Raw genomic sequence first — 21,852 nt, 5'->3', positions numbered from 1 at the left:
TCCAAATGCTAAGTTCAGTTTCTTTTCATAAACTACGTACTCACCGGCTTTTCTTATATTTTATTCTTAATTTGTACTTGTAAGTAATTTCTTTGACTATCTCGCCACTGGTAAGATATTCTGTGAGATGATTATGAAAGATAACCTTGTTCTCATTGTATTTGATCTAGTTATGTTATATATTTGCCTGCTTCGCATCACTAGTTTTCTTTTTTGGGAACGAGTTCGAAATTTTGTACATACTCCACCATGTGTTAGTTGGTTCGCGTTCGTGAATGGTTGCAAACAATACCTTTTCTACCAGTATGCATCAGATGTGCATATTTTACTAAGATTTTATAGGGTTTGCTTGAACCATAATTTTTCTCTATCCTTATATGTATATGCTTTCATTATAATGGTATATTGTAGGTAATACTTTCTTTCCATATTTTTTATGTTTTAAAATGCAAGTAACATATATGTGAATGATCGTAGTATGATAATGAACATGCACAATCTCCTCCCCACCCCCACCCCACTTGATCCATAGTTTTCCTCCTCAGCTTCATCAGCCGTAAAGATACCAAAGAAAATTTATGTGTCCGAAGCAAGGTTAGATAACAAGAATCAGATTTCTTGTGAACTTAAAAGATTTAACGTTGATTTGCAACGGATGATGAGTTAGATAATGACAAACCATGAGAAGACGAATCAACGACTCGATTAATTGGTGAATTAGGTGGAAATGGAAGCCAAAAGGCAACTCGGGGGATGGAAGATATTAAATTATTAAATTCGGGGTTTACTATAGGCTTTCAACTCAAAACCAATTGGTAATGAGTGGAGAGTCCCTAACCCTTTATATAATATTTAAACCCTTTTACATTTTTTCGATATGGGATATTTTATACTAACACCCCCCTCACGCATGACCATCTGAAGCGTGAGCATATGTGGGAACAACATCCACAGGGTGGCCCAACAATCAACCTGCTCTGATACTATATTAAATTTGGACTTTACTGTGGGCTTCCAATTCAAAACCAATTAGCAATGAGTGGAGAGACCCTAACTCTTTATATACTAGACGGTAGCTCACGCTACGCGTGAGTTCTTACATAATCGTTATTCGTGATGTTAAGATAGATGTTCAGGTACGTGTATACCATTGTTGTTATGAAATCTTTCTTTTATAAAATAAGACGTGAAATCATTCTTGTGTAAAATTTCTTTGATTTTGTTTGTAGGTGAAAAAATGACTTTGCATAAGCGACTTTCAGAGCCATGTTCCTCAAGACCTCACCATTGTGATTTTTACTTTTTGGTATCATGGACAATGTAAAGACCTTTCTTTCACTGGTTTAGCTGTTTGTGATTCTGTGATGTGCTTTATACTGAAACTAATTCCTTGATAAAATCGCAGATATATATTCAGTTTGAAGTAATATTTCATTAATTCTTGTACCAAATATATCAATTCAACAAAACAGGCAGACTCGAATAGTATTCGTAACATGAAGCTGATATATCTCAATGATATTGGATGCGTGTGTAACTATGCTATTTAAACAATGATAACGACAAATTTAACTTAGCTTATCATATATGTCAAGAAACAGACCAAAATGATAACAAAGGACTGTTGTTCCAATTCTTCGCTGAAACAGGAAAATTCTTCAAATGTATGCACACTCAGGTAGCTATCATGACTTCCTCAAGCTGCGTTTACGGTAGTTGTCCAAATATAGAATCAAACTCTTACAACACATATGAGATATAACAACATTTGATATTAGTGGGAGAGGAGGAGAGAATGATTACATATAAGATGATAATCCAAATAGATAATGGAGTTGAATCTTTAAAAATAAGAACAATATAAAATACATATCATATAGTCTCTAAAATTAAAATCTAGCATTAAAAATTATAATGATATTTTATTTGTTTTTTTGTAACCCATACAATAAAAATAAGAAATTGAAAAAAAAAATATGATTTGAGGTATTATGGAAGAGAATGAGAAAAGTGGAAGAGAATGAGAAAAGTGGAAGAGAATGAGAGAATGTGAAAATGAGAAAGTAAAAGAATGCCAATATGAGAGAATGAGAGAATGCTAATTTATATGATAAGAATTGATGGAAGTTACATTTAGAATTATGGAGTTACAATAATAATTTATTGTGTTTGAATAAAATTGAATGGTTGAATATGATTAATGCATAATTTATTTTATTTTCAGTTATAATTTTATTTTAATGTGTGAGTTAAATGTATTGTGTAATTATGTCTTAAATATTGTTTAAAGCAATTAAACAATTAGAAATCAAATAAAGAAAATAAAAAATTAGAAAATATTAAATGAAAATCAACCAATAAGGAGAGACCAAAACCTTACTTTTATATATATGATTATGGGAGTTACAAAAAAACTTTTATACTTTTCCAACTCCTAAAATTAAAACCCATTTAATTTAAAGTAAGTGTTGGTGGGTCTATAATTTGATTCAAAAGTATAATATGTTTTTTTTTCAGCAAAAAGTATAATATATTATACATTGATCATTTAAAAGGAATAGGAACATCTAATTCTCAAATAAACTTGATTTTTTGTTAAATTTGAATTTAAATTTAACTATGGAAATTTAAAAAATAACTATGAATAGATTAGAAAGGCAAAAAATATAAAACAAATATTTTATTTTTATATAAATAAATAAAAATTGAAAACAATGTTAAATATGTATAATACTTTCTAAATTAAAATATAGAATCAAACTCTTACAACACATATGAGATATAAAAACATTTGATATTGGTGGGAGAGGAGGAGAGAATGATTACATATAAGATGATAATCCAAATAGATAACGGAGATGAATCTTTAAAAATAAGAACAATATAAAATACATATCATGTAGTCTCTAAAATTAAAATCTAGTATTAAAAATTACAATGATATATATTTTTTTTTTGTAACCAATACAATAAAAATAAGAAATTGAAAAAAAAAATGATTTGAGATATTATGGAAGAGAATGAGAGAAGTGGAAGAAAATGAGAGAAGTGGAAGAGAATGAGAAAATGTGAAAATGAGAAAGTAAAAGAATGCCAATACGAGAGAATGAGAGAATGCTAATTTATATGATAAGAATTGATGGAAGTTACATTTAGAATTATGGAGTTACAATAATAATTTATTGTGTTTGAATAAAATTGAATGGTTGAATATGATTGATGCATAATTTATTTTATTTTCAGTTATAATTTTATTTTAATGTGTGAGTTAAATGTATTGTGTAATTATGTCTTAAATATTGTTTAAAGCAATTAGAAATCAAATAAAGAAAATAAAGAATTAGAAAATATTAAATGAAAATCAACCAATAAGGAAAGACCAAAACCTTACTTTTATATATATGATTACTTAAATCCCTTCACATCTTTTCGATGTGGGATATTTTAAACTAACAGAAGAGAGTCCAGTTAGTCACGTAGAGATTATACTATTTTATCTATAAGAGTCATCGTGGAAAAAAATTTATGACTCTTATTGATAAAATAGTATAATCTCATATCACCACAAGTCTAAAAATCAAAACATACAATAAATACAAATAAGTTATTATAAGTTAATTGAAAAAAATGAAAAAACCTCAAAAAATATGTAATGTTTTGTTTAGATGTTTAACTAGATTTTAACCCGCGGTACACTGCGGGATTATATTTTTAAAAGTAAAATAAAAATAGAAATTTTTAGTAGATTCTATATATATATATATATATATGACTAATGTTTTGTAAATTTTAAATGTATATCCCTTATATTTATATATTATTTAGGTTTACCGGTTTAAAAATTTAGGTTTACCAGTTTAAATTGTTAAATTCAGAATATAACTCGTGGTATAACGTAATACTGCTTGTTTATTTTACATAATCGTAATTTAATAAACTCAATTAAATATGTCTAATATTCTAATGTCGATGATGTTAACAAAATAATAAACTGACTAGGTTCGGACCCGCACATACGTGCGGGGGGTTATTTTTGCATAATTTCTTAAAAAGTTAAAAAAATTTCATATAAACCTCTACTCAGACCTGCATAAATGATCTATATAAAAAAAATTAAGATATAATTTAGATACGTGATATTACGTGTATATTATTCTAAATGTAATCCAAACATTTCCAACTTTTTGTTTAAAGATGTTAAATCAAATTTGGATTCGGTTTCAGTTTCATTTATTTCACGTATTTAACCTAGATGTATATATTTTAGAATGAGATACTCGTCTTGTTCTGTATATGTCATGCTAAATATATTGAAATTGAATTTAACTGAAACCGTCTTGTTAAATATATGGGACCACTAAATGTTGTTACTACTGAGATACTCGTCTTGTTTTGAATTTAACCATAACCAATAGTTAATAAACCGTAATCGTACTCGTGTTCATGTCTACTTGTCTATACCCATCCCGTTGCATATCATAGACTTTCCAGATGACCTAAATATAATTGTCAAGCGATCAAACCCGTCTAATATGTCTGATTTCAACATTTATTTTTTTTTTTTACCTGAAAAAACTCATTCCTTGTAATTCACATGAGTAAATAGTATGTCCGCATATGTTCTGCTTGAATTCTTGTTCCCAAATTCTCGTCCCGTATTTTTCCATACATGAATATATCCACACAAAATTCTCATAACATGATTATTATGTAACTAATTTGAACGATTTTCTAAAGTATAATAAATCTGTTGTTTAATCTTCTTCTTAATATGTAAATTGGGTTCTTTTGGCAGCATGGATATTTGATATGATTTTTTTTTTAACCCTTAAGTATATTCCCCAATTAATAGTATAGATTTCCTTCAATTATTAAATGAAATATTCCTTAGTTATACTAATGACAATTTAATGTAAATCCTCTATATATTTATTGATCTTCGATTATTTCACCATTAGAGCTTCATAAAGTTATTAAAAAGGTAACATTATTTATATTTTTGAAGATATGATTTTAAATATATATATTTTTTATATCTCATAATATAGTTATATTATTATATTGTAATACATAATAAAATTAATTTAATTTCGAAAATACATAAGGGATAATATTTATTAATTTTGAATAATATTTACTAATTTATAGGAGCAAAATAATGTGTATATAAATAAATTAAATATTTATTTATATGAGCGGCAGTTAACAAAAGAAATATATATAACAGTGGTAGTTTTATGTAATTTTATAGAATACTAAGGGTGAACAATGATGCAGGGAGCATCTAGAAGCTTTCCTCTTTACTCTGCTTCCTTTTTTCCTCTGTTTTGACATTTATAATTATGTATTACTTCCTTTTCTTTTTAGTTAAGTTTCTTCTTTTCTAAGTTAGATAGGCTTTGTATTCTCTATATAAGAGAACGACCTATTACGATGTAAGGTACCTTATTATTGAATTATAATCAAGAGCTTTTAAACTCTAAAACTTCCTTGTTACGGTAGAACTTACGAGTTCTCAACGCATCAAGAGGACATTATTCTTGGGAATTCTTTGACTAAACAAGAACTTTGTGTTATCGTAGCTACTGCTACACCAGTTGGTATCAGATTCCAGTGCTTTAATTTCTCAATTAAAGTTCGATCCGACGTTACCTATCACCTTCTCAATGGCACCACGCAAAAACATCACCATGGAAGATCAACAAGAAGAGTTCCGACAGACCTTGGAGACTTTTACGGCGGGTTTACAAGAGGCTCTGCAACAAGCAGTCACAAACGCGTTGACGACGGTGTTACAACAGCAGCAACAACAGAACCAGAACCGTAATCCACGGGAGGAGAATGTTTATGACTCCGATGACGAGATCGTCGACAATGTGTTTGCAGCCCCACTGGGCCGAGACCATAATCAACAAATTCGTCTTCACCGCAACAATAACCCAAACAACAATACCTCGTTAGCTGCTCGTTGGGAATCCATATTCAAGCTCGATATTCCAGAATTTTCAGGGAGACTTAAAGCAGAGGAGTTTCTTGATTGGCTTAACATGGTGGAAGAAGTTTTGGACTTTTAAAAAGTCTCGGATGATGTTCGTGTCTCTCTAGTTGCAACACGGTTCAAGAGTAGGGCCATGGCATGGTGGACTCAGCTCAAAGAATCTCGACGTCGTTCAGGAAAATCAAAAATTGATTCGTGGGAAAAATTTAAAAAACATATGCGTAGAAGTTTTCTTCCTTACAACTATGAGCGCACCTTGTATACAAAGCTGCAGAATTTGCGTCAAGGGTCACGCACTGTGGATGAGTATGCTACAGATTTTTTTGAGATGGTTGCACGCACTACGTTACTTGAAACAGAGGACCAACTCGTTTCTAGGTTTATTGGGGGTTTACGCACACAACTTCAAATACCGTTGCAACAGTTTAATCCGACTACAGTATCTCTGAGGCTCATCAACGTGCTTTGGGTATGGAGATTCAATTTCGTCAAAGTTGGGGATCCAATAGCTCACGCACTCGTTTTCAAGCTCCGCCTACAGGGAAAACTGGTTCCAGCCCACATACAGAATCTGTTTCCACACGTGCTAGTGTTCCTAAAATAGGAGCTCCTGCTGATTCTATTGCCGCTTCAAGACAACCCCGAACCAGTGCTTTGCGTTGTTATACTTGTGGGGAGAATGGTCATCGTCAAGCTGCTTGCCCCAACCAGACTCGTCGCGGGTTGCTTACACAGGAGACAGAAATCACCGACGAGCCTCACTATGATGATTACTTTTCTGATTCTCACCAAGATAATGATGCTGATGTTATTGGCGGTGACACAGGACATGGTTCTCAAATATTAGTTCTCCGTCGAAGTTGTCTGATGCCACGGTCTGCAAAAGAATCTTGGCTTCGTACTTCTCTGTTCCGCTCAACCTGCACAATCAACGATAAAATTTGTAAGCTTATCATTGACTCTGGGAGCTGCACAAACGCTATCTCTGACGAAGCTATTCGCAAACTGGGGATACACTCATCTGCTCATCCTTCCCCTTACCAACTTGCGTGGCTCAATAACAAAACAGATATCCGTGTTTCCAAGCAAGCATTGGTCTCTTTCTCCATTGGTTCTTACAAGGACTCTGTTCATTATGATGTGGTGCCAATGGATGCGTGTCATTTATTGTTAGGGCGACCATGGCAATATGACCGTGACGCCAATCATCATGGCAAAGACAACACTTATAGTTTTTCGTTTGAAGGACGTACGATTACACTACTCCCTTCCAAAGAAGTCGCTGAGACATCTATACCGTCCGTTTCTCCTGTCGCGTCTAAACCGTTGCAGTCGTTATTGATTCTTCCTAAATCAGATTTTGAGGACCAAGTAAGGCAATCAGATATGATTTTAGCATTAGTGACAACACTGGCTGGAGATAGTTCTTCTACTTTCGTTCCAACAGCTTTTCAAGAACTTTTACAACACTTTCAAGATGTTTTTCCCGAGACTTTACCTGCGGAGCTGCCACCGTTACGCGATATTCAACATCGCATTGATCTTGTCCCTAACGCTATTTTGCCAAACTGACCTCATTATCGAATGAGTCCACAAGAGCATGATGAGCTTCGCCGCCAAGTCGAGGAATTATTAGTCAAAGGTCATGTTCGAGAAAGCCTAAGTCCCACCGCTGTTCCTGCATTACTTATTCCAAAGAAAGACAGGTCTTGGAGAATGTGCGTTGATAGTCGCACAATCAACAAAATTACAGTACGTTATCGTTTTCCTATCCCTCGTTTAGATGATCTGTTGGATCAAATTGGTCATGCTTCCATATTCACTAAATTGGATCTCAAGAGTGGTTATCATCAAATTCGAATTCGTCCTGGTGATGAATGGAAAACTGCATTCAAAACGAGAGAAGGTCTATTTGAGTGCATGGTCATGCCATTTGGTCTCTCAAACGCACCAAGTACTTTTATGCGGGTGATGAATCAAGCTCTTCGACCCTTTATTGGAAAGTTCGTTATCGTCTATTTTGATGACATATTGATTTTTAGTGCTGATTTACAAAGCCATCTACAACATTTGGAATTTGTGCTTCTTGTGTTACGAAGTGAAAAACTTATTGCAGCACGACAAAAGTGTGTTTTTGGCGCTGCCCAAGTGTTGTTTCTCGGCTACATTGTCTCCTCAAGAGGGTTGGAGGTTGATCCTAGTAAGGTTGAAGCAATAAAGACTTGGCCGACACCAAAAACGATTAGTGATGTGCGAAGTTTCCATGGCCTTGCCTCATTTTACCGGCGTTTTGTTCCTCACTTCAGTAATATTACCGCACCTCTCACAGATTGTATGAAGGGGTCGTCTTTTGTTTGGACAATGGAAGCTAATGTGGCGTTTAAGAACATCAAGGAAAAGCTTATATCGGCTCATATTTTAGCTCTTCCAAATTTCTCTGTGGTATTTGAGTTACATTGTGACGCTTGCAAGATGGGAATTGGTGCAGTCCTAAGCCAGCAAGGCCGTCCAATTGCATTCTTTAGCGAAAAAATTGCAGGCTCCAGAGCTCGATATAGCACCTATGACGTTGAGTTTTACGCTATTGTGCAAGCTATTAAACATTGGAGGCATTATCTTTTTCATCAAGAGTTTATTCTCTACACCGATCATGACGCTTTGAAACACTTAGGTAGCCAAGACAAGATTTCGGCTCGACATGCTTCTTGGATAGCCTTCTTACAACAATTCACGTTTGTTATCAAACACCAGTCGGGACGGACGAACAAGGTTGCCGATGCTTTGAGTAGACGTCATGCTCTTCTTGCAACATTGCAAGTTTCAGTCCCTGGGTTTGCTGCCTTTGCGGATTTGTATCCACAAGATCCTTTCTTTGGGCGTATATGGGAAGAGTTACAAGTTGGAGTGCATACTGATTATACGGTGCAAGAAGGATTTTTGTTTCGAGATCGACGACTCTGTATTCCCGAGTGCAGCTTACGCCTTAGCTTAATCAAAGAGCTCCATGGAGAAGGTCATGTTGGGAGAGATCGAACACTCCAATTGGTGGCTGACTCTTATTTCTGGCCGTCCTTGTGTCGTGATGTTGCTCGATTCATCGAACATTGTGTGGTTTGTCAAAAATCTAACGGTCATGCTTCTAACAGTGGGTTGTACTTGCCTCTTCCAGTTCCTACTCAACCTTGGACAGATATAAGCATGGATTTTGTCTTAGGCTTACCACAAACACAACGCGGCAATGATTCTATTTTTGTTATTGTTGATCGATTTTCCAAGATGGCGCATTTCATTCCGTGTAAGAAGACAACAGATGCAATTCAAGTAGCTATGTTGTTTTTTCGAGAGATTTATCGCCTTCATGGTCTCCCTTGCTCCATTGTTTCAGACAGAGATTCTCGGTTTCTTAGTCATTTTTGGCGGTCACTTTGGCATTTGCTTCGCACGGACCTTGATATGAGCTTGGCTTATCACCCTCAATCTGACGGGCAAACCGAGGTCACCAACTGTTCATTGGGAGATATGCTTCGTTGTCTTGTTGGAGACAACATCAAGACATGGGATGTGGTATTATGTAAGGCTGAGTTCGCTCATAACCACGCAGTTAATAGGAGTACACGCTTCAGTCCATTTCGTGTGGTGTATGGTATTGTTCCCCGTGGACCCGTGGATCTTGGTGTCACACCAGATATTACTCGTGATCATGGTCAAGCTGTGGAGTTTGTTATTGATTTATCTTACATACATTCTCAGGTCCATGAAAATTTGCAGGTTTCGTCCGCCAAATACAAAGCTGATGCTGATCGTCATCGACGTGATGTCCAATTTCGTGTTGGTGATCTTGTTTGGGAAGTGCTGACTCGAGATCGTTTTGCTCCTCGTGATTACAATAAGCTTAAGGCTCGCAAGATAGGACCATTGGAAGTACTTGAAAAGATAAATGCAAATGCTTATCGTGTACGTCTTCCCCAAGGTGTGTGTTGCTCCGACGTGTTTAACGTGAAACACCTTGTTCCTGATTTTTCACAAGATGAACCTGAAGATTCGAGGGCGAATCTTCTTCTACCTCGGGTGATTGATGCAGGGAGCATCTAGAAGCTTTCCTCTTTACTCTGCTTCCTTTTTTCCTCTGTTTTGACATTTATAATTATGTATTACTTCCTTTTCTTTTTAGTTAAGTTTCTTCTTTTCTAAGTTAGATAGGCTTTGTATTCTCTATATAAGAGAACGACCTATTACGATGTAAGGTACCTTATTATTGAATTATAATCAAGAGCTTTTAAACTCTAAAACTTCCTTGTTACGGCAGAACTTACGAGTTCTCAACGCATCAAGAGGACATTGTTCTTGGGAATTCTTTGACTAAACAAGAACTTTGTGTTATCGTAGCTACTGCTACACCAAACAATAAATTGGCTACGGAGCTCTCTGACGACGACACGTCAGCTTTTCTCCAAAATGTTTCTCTTTTAATATATAGGTGATGATTTACTAACAATTAATGATATAATTTTCAATTTTTATTAATATACAAACTCATCTTGCTACATACCCAAACACAATTTTTCTTCCTTGTTTAAGTAAGATATGCACGTTTTCCAAAATCCAAATAATGAAAAATGCAAAAAAATATAGTTACACGAATTTTATGTATTTTATGATGATTTAAAGTAAGTAAACTGAATAAATCAAACAAAGATGATAAGAAAATCGTAATTTTAATTTAAAATATTATTTTATATTTCAAACAAAATCTTTTAATTGTGTTTGGTTTTAAGGATAGTAAAGAATTAATTGAATATATTGTAGTTAATTTAATGAGATATTGTAATTAGTCATTGATTGATTAAGGAGATATTTTATGAATTTTTGTTTAGTCAAAAATATTAGTTTTAAATTTCAATTTAAAATTTGTGAAAATAGACCAGATTAACATAAAATTGGAAAAATATTGCTAGATTGACATCCTCCTTTAGAGAAAAACTAGATTGACACAATGTTATGTTTAAATTACCAAAAAGCCAACAAAAATTGAAATTGGAAATAAAAAATATAGAATTAAATACTAAATAAAACTAATAATACTGAAACATAACCAAAAAAAAAAAGGACATTCAGTTTCTTATTTCTCCTTCGCTACAACCAAGAACAAAAGAGAACCTTTGAAATTGTTTTATTCATATATGTTTGATACTTTCTAACAATTTCAAACCAGCGAACCTGTTTGGTATGATTATGAACCCCAAAAAGGAAGAAAGCATGATTAAATCCACATTGGAGAGGAAGAAGAAGGAATTTATGGAAAAATAAGATGAACCAAAAAAAGAAAAAAATTTCAGTCGATATAGGGGAGGGGAGGCACGATACAAAAGAGAAAAAGGGTAAACCCTAGATTCTCGCCATATATGGCAACTGCTACAAAAGTCTGTCGCTTAACTTTAAAAAAAAATCTGTCACCAAAGGCACTAATAAATCTGTCATTACTCTGTAAAAAATCTGTTATAAAAAATCTGTTATCAAACGCGAAATAATAGATTTGTCATTACAGATAACAAATCTGCTGTCACTATATCAACAAAAAACAAAACTGTTATCATTGTATTCATATATAATAAATCTGTTATTAAGCAGCAGATTTTTTAGTAAGAAAAAAAAAAACTGTCATAATATAAGAAAATCTGCCACAACGTATATTGTGCATGTGGGTCAATATAGCAATTTTAAAAAGACTTTCGAAAATCTGTTATCAAACAACAGATTTTCCCTTCAATCCAAAAGTCAGTCATAACTAAAAAAAATCTGTCACCACTAGATGTCAAACTAGCAATTATTTTTACGTTTATAAATCTGTTGCAATGTGACAGATTTTTTAAGTGAAAAATAAAGCTGTTGCAACAATCATAAAAAATCTGCCACAAAATTCCTAGAAATTTGACTAAAAACAATGAAAATCTGTCATGACTTTATAAATAAGTCTGTCGTGTTAAGAAAATCTGCTGTCCATGAAAAATCTGTCGTTATACACTTCAAATAAATCTGCCATATAAAACAAATCTGCCGTCAAATTCTGCAAATTAATCTGCCATCTAAAATAAGTCTGCCAAAAAAAACTGTCATCAACAATAAATCTGCCACTTACAAATTAGTCTGCCATTACATGTATGGCAGACTTTTATAAAAAAAAAAAAAAAAAAAAAACGAAATTGCAGGAATTTTTTACAAAAGGTAATATTGACTTTTGTTTTTTTCCTAACAAAGCAAAAAAGGGTATTTTTTGTATGAAACTAACCCAACTGACTCTCAAATTTTAGGAGCTAATCTAGCAATTAACTGTTCAATTTGGGTCAAACTAGTAATTCTCCCTTAAAATTTAATGATAATGGCATTCCTTGTAAATAAATAGCAACTCTAGGATTTATTTACTAAATGTCTCAAAAAAGTATATATAGATACGAGTGAAGTTTTTTTGTTGTGAAAAAAATACAAATATATTTATTACAACATTTAATACCCAAAAAAATAAAATAAACCTCTTCACAACAAAAATGATTTTTCAAAACAAGTAAGGGGTAAATAACGGATACGGGACAAATACGAAATATATATGTTTATGTCCAACTCTACTCGAGTGAATTGAACAGAGGTTAACCCGACCCAAACTATTTCTTAACCACCAACTTATATAAATCACACATGGTTTTCGTTTCTTCCCAATATTAATTTATTTATTCTAGAAATGTATTTGGAAATTGAAAAGATAATATTGATACAAAGGAAAAATATAAAGTGAGTAGATGCTTTTCAAGCTTTTTTAGCTAAAGAATGCCCATCAACAATTGATAATAAGTTTACGTGTGAACTATAAAACTCAAAAGTTTTATTGAAAAGAATATACCAGTGGGCAGTGGGTATCTTTTTCACAGGTGGAAAAGTCCAAACCCGAAGATGCAGATTCCCTGGTCAATATTTGCTTACTAACTCTAGACATGTTAGAATCAACTTTATTTCACCACTATTTAAACATTTTGATCTTATTGCGTATGTTTTATAATCGGTTCAAAGTAACTTTATAATAGTATATATAGAGAGAGATTATTAGTAAAAGAGCAAAATAACGTGTATGAATCAGCTTCTTCTAAATTTTAGTCTAATCAGATTTGAAAGAAAAATATTCAAGTGTATTGCATAGATCCAAAAATTTGTAAGTTATATATTTCTATAATATAATCTACTCGCCATTTAAAGATTGTATACTAGATTATATATTTCCTTTTTATGAAAGATTTAAAACTTTTATATTTAATATTTTAATATATAATTGACATATGTCACAATTTTGTTTATTAGTAATTTTGAAAGCAAACTTTATATAATAATAAAAGTTCTTACCATCGTTTAAGTTGCGAAGTTGTAATTTATGATCTGTATATATTGGTAAACAATGTTAGACAATAAAAATTAAAAATAATTAAAATAATATAATGTCTATTATTCTTAGATATGAAAATAGTTAGAGAGGTGGAAATAGTCGAAAATATATGTTTAGCATTATATAAGTATTGTTTAGTTGGCTATCCATATATGAAGCGTAGTTAAATCCAGCCTTATATGAGGTTCATTTCCAAGTGTTTTTTCGATCATAGTAATCTGACCATCACTCATGATACCCCGTTTTCTTTTGTTAGCAAGGTTTTCCGATCTCTCATAATTTGGAATTGTCTCTTTGATGTTCATTATTTGCTAGCGTACTTAAGGTTTTGATTTGATATGGGATACCACTTAATATACATCTTTATATAATAAGATATATGCTCAATTTCCTTACTGTGATAGGTAAATTTTTCTTTTTTGTTTTTGGATTAGTTTTTTTTGTTTGGTAAATATTTGTTTAACTTTCTTTTTTAGCCTTATATGAGGTTCATCTCCAAATGTCTTTTCGATCATAGCAATCTGATCATCACTCATGATATCCTGTTTTCTTTTGCTAGCAAGGTTTTCCGATCTCTCATGATTTGAAATTGTCCCCTTGGTGTTCATGATTTGCTAGCGTACTTGAGGTTTTGATTTGATATGGGATACCATTTAATATACATCTTTATATAATAAGATATATGTTCAATTTCTTTATTGTGATAGGTTATAGGTAAATTTTTCTTTTTTGCTTTTAGATTAGTTTCTTTTTGTTTGGTAAATATTTTTTTATTTTTTTTCTAGCGATTAAATTAAACATTAATCAAAATCTAAGATTGTTAATTTGACACATGTCGCGATCATGTTAAACAGTAATCTATACACGTGTAAAAATCTTAGATATATAATTGATACGTGTCACGATCTTGTTAATGAGTAACTTTAACATCAAACTTTATATAATAAGATGTGTACAAATTATAGTTTATATGGGGTCAAATGGTTTAAATTTTATTAATTTATGGATTTTTTCCAATTTTTTTGTATGTTAACAACTTAGAATCAGATCCAAATGACATATATAAAAAAGATGGGATTATAGCATATACAAACTTACTCTATTGAAAAACATATAGTATATAACTATATATGAATCTACTGGGATTAGTTTTTGTATGTTGAAACCATTGATTGCTTCTTTCTTTGCTATGTTCTTTTTTTTTTTTTTGTATTAAGGATCATTGAGTCGTAAATCTTTCAAATCGAAAACTAGAACATATATATGATTTCTTCCCAACCGTAATTTATACTCCCGACCTCTGAATCCAAATACACGTTGATCAACTGAATCAATTGTTGATACTTTAAAGATTCCAAACATGTTTTAGGATAAATACCTTACCTGAATGAAAACTTTATATTTAATAAACAAAAAATATATTTTATTTGGACAATTTAGTTTTTTGTTTGTTTGTTATCAACGGATTGGTATATCAAAAATGACAAAAAATGGTAAAAGTAAGGGGGAGGTATTGGTTTAGGATTTAGAAAGAATTTTCCTAAATTTTCCTATAAGAGATTGTTAGGAAGTTATTTTAAATCTTGCTGTTTCCTAATCTTGTAAAATCTTTCATAAAATCTTTCAAAATCTTTCTATTTCATGAAAGAGTTTTCATGACTTTTGTTATGAAGGAAATGATATAAAATCCTAAACCAATAACACAAAATTTGAATTCATTAACAATCCAAGATTCTTTTGTTTTAATTGAATAACATAAAACTTTCCATGACTTTATAAGACTCTTAATCCAATAACACTAAATTTATCAAGATTTTAGATAACTTTTTACAAATCCACAACCAATAACACCAAATTTTTAAAGAGTTTTAAAAAGTCTTGATTGAATAACAACATATTTTACATAACTTTTAAAGTCATTAAAATTCTTTCTAAATCCTAAACCAATAACCCCTCCTAAGTATATTGTACTAACAGCAACAACCAGATTGGTATATCCCAGAATTAGCAATTAATATCGTATTAATGAATTCTAAATACTTTAAATGCAAAAATAAAATAAAAAATAAAAAAATCAGTTCGTTACTCACAATAGAAATACCCATTTTAATGACATATACTGTTATTACTTAAAGCAAAGACTTTTAAAAACCAAATAATACCTGGTCAAATTGACACTTTTTTTTTTTATGTTCATAAGAGATAGTAAGAAATTTTGTTTGACCAAGAAAAAAAAATTATGTTGAAAAAAAAAAAGAGAAATACCCTATAATAGCACAAATCTAAGTTTTTCTTCCAAACTTAGCACAAACTCCTTAAATTTCCAACATTAGCATTTGAGCACTTAAGAATATTGATATTATTATTGTCTATATAAAAGAAATATCAAATTAGCATTCACAATTTCTCTATATTTTACGTCGTCGTTACGACGACGATCGTCTCCGGTGAGTTCTAACAGTTTTCAGACGAGGAAGATGATCACTTCATGCACCAATCCTCCATCAAATCTGACAATTTCCGAAGCCTCGATGCTGATGAATCTGAGTTAGAGATTGAGATAACCAACAATGGCCGTTCCAAGGACATCAATGTATCTAGACCCGACGATGCTCCTTTCCACGACAAAAATGATGGTGGTTCAATTGGTAATTGCACGCATGAACTCTGTCTGCGTCTTTGAACAACCTCTCGATCTAATCCAATTTGATTACCACTTGTCTCAATTTCAAACCAATTAGATCGCATCTTTCATCGGACCTCTCGTCACGAGGAAGAGGGGAAGAAGAAGAAGATTCATTTGCTCCAGGATAGTTGTCGCATCTGATTTATATCAGGGAAACACGTCTCTTGCCGGAAACCATATGAACCAACATAGAAAAAAACAGGAGAAACTTTTTTTAGAGCCATGGATGTGCCTAGCTCTTGGGATGCTTTATGGAAACAGGTTCATCAATCTTTCAATTTAAATAACACGTTTATGGAGCTGGTAGTGTCTGAAATCTATCATAAAACTTGGGTTTTCAGGTTTTGCCTTTTGGATTTGATTCAAATTAGGGAATTTATCTTTTAGATTGGATATAATTGAGATATGATCGCCTTCTTATACTTAAAACGAATCTGTCTTTGTGTAGTTTTCATGTGAATCCCACATGATAGAAAGATTGAAGTTCAGCTCGATGAGCATATGCATTCTTATCGTAGACTTGTTTCCACAAAAGCTTTAAGAAAGTTAGATGGTACAGAGAGTGATCATGAAGTTAGATGCAAGCATGGGTGTCTTCAGCTGGATCAGAAATGGTCTCACATACTTTAACTTGACATCAAGAGCTCATTCATGATTTGACACAAGTACATCCTCCATCATTGCATTTTAATACACAGGTACCGTGAAGAAGGATATTCTGGTTCTCATCATCACCATTTTTGAGATTTCTGAATTTTTAGTAAAACCTTCCTAAATTTCAAGGATGCTTTCCTAAACATTATGAAATCCTTCCTACATCTAATGAAATGAATTTTTGGATTTTTTTTTGTCTTAATATATCACAGATTACTCTATTTATTGAGTAAATATCTGATTTTATTTTTGTGAACATGCTGAAGAAGAGTAATACATATATATATAAGAGTAATAAGTTTGTGTCTTCTAAATATTTTATGAAGGTCATCCTGAAATTTAAGGTGTCATTCCTAAATATTACAAAATCTTTCCTAAATTTATATGAATGTGTTTTTGAAACTCTTTTTGGTGTTTTGCCTTAATATGTGAAAGATTACTCCATTAGTGAGAGATAATAAATTCATTTTTGTGTATATCTAGGTGTTTACCAATATCAGACTTTTTATGAAGGTCATCCTGGAATTTAAGAAATACTTCCTAAATTTCATAGAATCCTTCCTGAATTTTCAATGAATGATTGATGTTGGATGATGATTTTTAAAGTTACAAGAACATGAGAAGAGATTATGCGAGCTATCGACAAAACTTTGAATTGAGCCGAAAACAAGGAAATATACATACACTTGCTTTAATACTACTAAGGGTTATGATTTATCAAATCTATTTTGATAAAATCTTTGAATGAAAAGTTTGCCTTACGCACTAGTACAATACTCAAAGTCTTGGTTTCAAATCTTTGTGGGGGCATGTATGGTATGTTTTCTTTGTTTTTTTCCCTTTCTCATGAAAGCCTTCCTGAAATTCAAGACATCCTTCCTGAATGTTTGAGTGTTGTTGCAACTCCAGTTCTTCTGACCAAATCTGCATCTCTACAAAGTTACCACATGAACTACCAATGTTACCACAATAATAAGATCCAAGCACATAATGTTTGCATTAGATGCATTGATCTTGAGCACAATAAAGGTGTAAACCACAACTAGTGCAATACTACTACTATTCTACTACCTTGTAATTAGAAGCTAACTTAAGCAAAATCAGAATTTCAAACTAGATCCAAATCAATTTGAGTTATTCCTACCAGTTAAGCCAATAAGAATTACAAAAACTTTCATCTCAAGTTTCTCTAAATTATCACAGAATGAACATAAAAACAGCTTCAATTATGACTATAGAAATACAAAAGTAGAGACACATAAAAAAGTAATATGCAAAGGGTGCTAATAAGTGTTTTGCTACAGATTAAAATGGAGACAGACGACACAACAAACAAACTCAAAGCACCGATTCTTACCAAATAGAATTTTGTTTCAATCTTTCTAAAATATTCATGAAATGAGTAACAAAAATGTACAATAAACAATTAAAACCTTATTCCCAACATACTCAAAGCCCGATTCTTACCAACACTCAATTTTGGAGAGATTAATATATCCCCAATTTTACAAAGGACACACAAAGAGAATTTTTCACAAATTAATCACACCCTTCAATCACAAAAAGCAAAATCCCCAACAACCACAACCGTGAGCATCAGAGATTAGCTTACCTTCATCTAGCTTTCAAATCTCTCTTTCTTCTTTGTCTTTTTTTCTTTATTTTTAATTGAATCTTACAAATCTCTATTTTCTCTGGCGAAACAATGATATACCAGTGACGAGACAACAGTAACGTGAATCCGATGAGATGATGAGAGAAACGACGAGGCGACGAAAGTTTCAGAAAAACGAAATCGATTTTTGTTTTGAGAAAAGATGAAGAAGTGCCAAACGGTTGTGTTTTGAGGAAGGAAGAATTATTTCTCTATTTTAATTAATTTAGATTTATATATAAAAGTGCTATTAGTGGAACTTTATAAATGTGGTGATAGATTTGAAAGAAAAACATATTTTTGTGCTATTTTTGTCAATTGCCCAAAAAAAAAACAAAAAATTTCACTCTCCATGTATAATAAAATCCAAAGAATAACACCTATATATATACAATATCTACGTAATTTCTTTTTATTTAATTATTTGGATGTGATAGAATAATTTTTCCGAACACACAGATCTTATCTACACCGATTTATTAGATGATACGTTTTAGTATTTTACACCCCTATATGTATTTTTTTTTTTCCTTCATTATTTTCGATTCACATGTACTAGCAAACAAAACTTATAGACTTTGGCAATTTGCGTTACAAATAAAAAATTTCGTCAGGCTGTAAATTGAAAAGTCAACCCTAGACCCCTTTAGCTTCCTCCTTTTATATAAACAGAGAATTAAAACCACTTCCATTCACAGCCTCTCTGTTTCATCTTCTTCTCTTTGATCTCTCAACATGTCGGGAGCTATAACTTGCTCGGCGACCGATCTCGCCGTCCTGTTAGGTCCTAATGCCACGGAGGCGGCCACTTACATCTGTAGCCAGCTAGGTGACGTCAACAACAAATTCATCGACGCAGCTTTCGCCATAGACAACACATACCTCCTCTTCTCAGCCTACCTTGTCTTCTCTATGCAGCTTGGTTTCGCTATGCTCTGTGCTGGTTCCGTGAGAGCCAAGAATACTATGAACATCATGCTTACCAACGTTCTTGATGCTGCAGCCGGTGGTCTCTTTTACTATCTCTTTGGTTACGCCTTTGCCTTTGGATCTCCTTCCAATGGTTTCATCGGTAAACACTTCTTTGGTCTTAAAGACATCCCCACGGCCTCTGCTGATTACTCCAATTTCCTCTACCAATGGGCCTTTGCTATAGCCGCTGCTGGTATCACAAGTGGCTCGATCGCTGAACGGACTCAGTTCGTGGCTTACCTAATCTATTCATCTTTCTTAACCGGGTTTGTTTACCCAGTCGTCTCTCACTGGTTCTGGTCAGTTGACGGATGGGCTAGCCCGTTCCGTACCGATGGAGATTTGCTTTTCGGCACCGGAGCAATCGATTTCGCTGGCTCTGGCGTTGTTCATATGGTCGGAGGTATCGCTGGACTCTGGGGTGCTTTTTTAGAAGGTCCACGACTCGGCCGGTTCGACAACGGTGGACGTGCCATAGCCCTTCGTGGCCACTCGGCGTCACTTGTTGTCCTTGGAACATTCCTCCTCTGGTTCGGATGGTACGGATTCAACCCTGGGTCCTTCAACAAGATCCTCGTCACTTACGAAACAGGGACGTATAACGGCCAGTGGAGCGCTGTCGGAAGGACGGCCGTCACGACCACCTTAGCCGGCTGCACAGCAGCTCTTACAACCCTCTTTGGAAAACGTCTACTCTCGGGTCATTGGAACGTCACTGACGTATGCAACGGCCTCCTCGGAGGGTTTGCAGCAATAACCGGTGGCTGTTCCGTCGTAGAGCCGTGGGCAGCGATCATCTGTGGGTTCGTGGCGGCCCTTGTCCTTCTCGGATGCAACAAACTTGCGGAGAAGCTCAAGTACGATGACCCACTAGAGGCAGCTCAGCTACACGGAGGTTGTGGCGCGTGGGGGCTAATATTCACGGCTCTTTTCGCTCAAGAAAAGTACTTGAACCAGATTTATGGCAACAAACCTGGAAGGCCACACGGTTTGTTCATGGGCGGTGGAGGAAAGCTACTTGCAGCTCAGCTGATTCAAATACTTGTGATCACGGGTTGGGTGAGTGTGACCATGGGGACACTCTTCTTCATCCTCAAGAAAATGAAACTGTTGCGGATATCGTCGGAGGATGAGATGGCCGGTATGGATATGACCCGGCATGGTGGTTTTGCTTATATGTACTTTGATGATGATGAGTCTCACAAAGCTATTCAACTTAGGAGAGTTGAGCCACGATCTCCTTCTCCTTCTGGTGCTAATACTACTCCTACTCCGGTTTGATTTTGGATTTTTATTATCATTTTCTAGAGTATTATTAACGGTGTTTTAAAAAAACTTAAATATTGTTTTGGATATTTTATTTTTGCATTGCAGTAATGTTGTTAGATGTACAGTTTCGTGGGTTGTGACAATTTAATATCTATAAGGTCATTTGTGTTCTCTTTGGAGTTTTGATAACGCTTTTTTCAAAATGTATGATCATTACTTTGCTGCATTATTAAGTCTAGAAATTAGGAATGTGAAGAATGGACTAAGAGCATCTTTAGTGGTGAGAAGGTGTCACCGTTACTCAAAGAAAAAAAAACTTAATATTTTAATATATGATTAATAAGTGATTGACATGTGTTAAAAAACACTGAGAATCGTTTCTTCCGCCAGTAACTGCAGCAACGATTTTTTACTTTCTCTCCCCTATTTATATTTTTTTATTTGTTTTTATTAAAAGAATTGGGGAGAAAGCAACGCCATTAATCATGGTCTAAGTAAAAAAACTGACCATTTTTTAGTTTGGACTTTTGTTTGATATTAGCTTACGCTTTGAGTAGCTAAAAGTCTAAAACCAACGCGATAGGGTAATACAAGTATCACTTTTCTAGAAACACTTCTCTGATAGCCTCAACTAATCTCTGACGCAAATAATTAATTATTTATGTAAATAAATTATGTCTTACATCACTTATTTTAGACTTAAAATTTTAAAATGCTTGCAAGTTGCAGCGGATGTTACAAACTTTTTTTTTTTGTTTGTGTTTTACAAACTTTGAACAACTTGTTCACGAATCTCAACTATCATTTGTCCACCACATGAAATAATGTTTTATAACTTCAACTCAACGAATTTGGAGGTGTTCGTACGTACTTCTTGTTACCGCAACTAAATTCGGAGGATTCTATTATTATATTAACAAACATGATTCGCACAAATTACTCGGAAGTCGGAACTCGTGATTGTGTTGTCGATACCGTCAGGCATCAAATGGTAAACTCCGTACATAAGTGGAAAAGGTAAGGGTAATTTAGATTATTTTCAAAAAGATGGAAGCATGAGATGAGGCCAGATCTCCTGCAAGTTGGAAAGAAGATATTTTGTCTTTTGCTCAAAATCAAATAAATTCTAAATATTTATGAAAAGATGAAGAGATACCACTCAATTATATTTTTCTTTGGTATTTCTTTAAATT

General features: G+C 33.3%; 1 protein-coding gene, 2 long non-coding RNA genes and 1 pseudogene across 3 annotated transcripts; 2 read left to right on the top strand and 2 right to left on the bottom strand.

Moving 5' to 3' along the window:
- Positions 1-21,852, bottom strand: part of LOC147930835 (uncharacterized) — a 43,307-nt pseudogene that overhangs the window by 5,173 nt on the left and 16,282 nt on the right.
- LOC104732367 (uncharacterized) lies at positions 15,646-16,952 on the top strand. The gene is made up of 3 exons (XR_758783.3): positions 15,646-16,072; positions 16,166-16,371; positions 16,559-16,952. It is a non-coding gene; the product is annotated as an uncharacterized LOC104732367 (long non-coding RNA).
- LOC104732366 (uncharacterized) lies at positions 17,395-18,777 on the bottom strand. Its single transcript, XR_758782.3, has 2 exons — positions 18,377-18,777; positions 17,395-17,696 (listed from the first exon to the last, which is right to left on the bottom strand). It is a non-coding gene; the product is annotated as an uncharacterized LOC104732366 (long non-coding RNA).
- On the top strand, positions 18,885-20,832 carry LOC104732365 (ammonium transporter 1 member 1). The gene has a single exon (XM_010451897.3). It carries the CDS (start codon positions 19,154-19,156, stop codon positions 20,669-20,671), a length of 1,518 nt encoding a protein of 505 aa, XP_010450199.1. The 5' UTR covers positions 18,885-19,153; the 3' UTR covers positions 20,672-20,832.

This window comes from Camelina sativa, chromosome 12, assembly GCF_030686135.1.
Source record: "Camelina sativa cultivar CO46 ecotype springtype chromosome 12, ASM3068613v1".
Lineage (NCBI taxonomy): Eukaryota > Viridiplantae > Streptophyta > Magnoliopsida > Brassicales > Brassicaceae > Camelina > Camelina sativa.
This window is presented reverse-complemented; position numbering and strand designations above follow the sequence as displayed.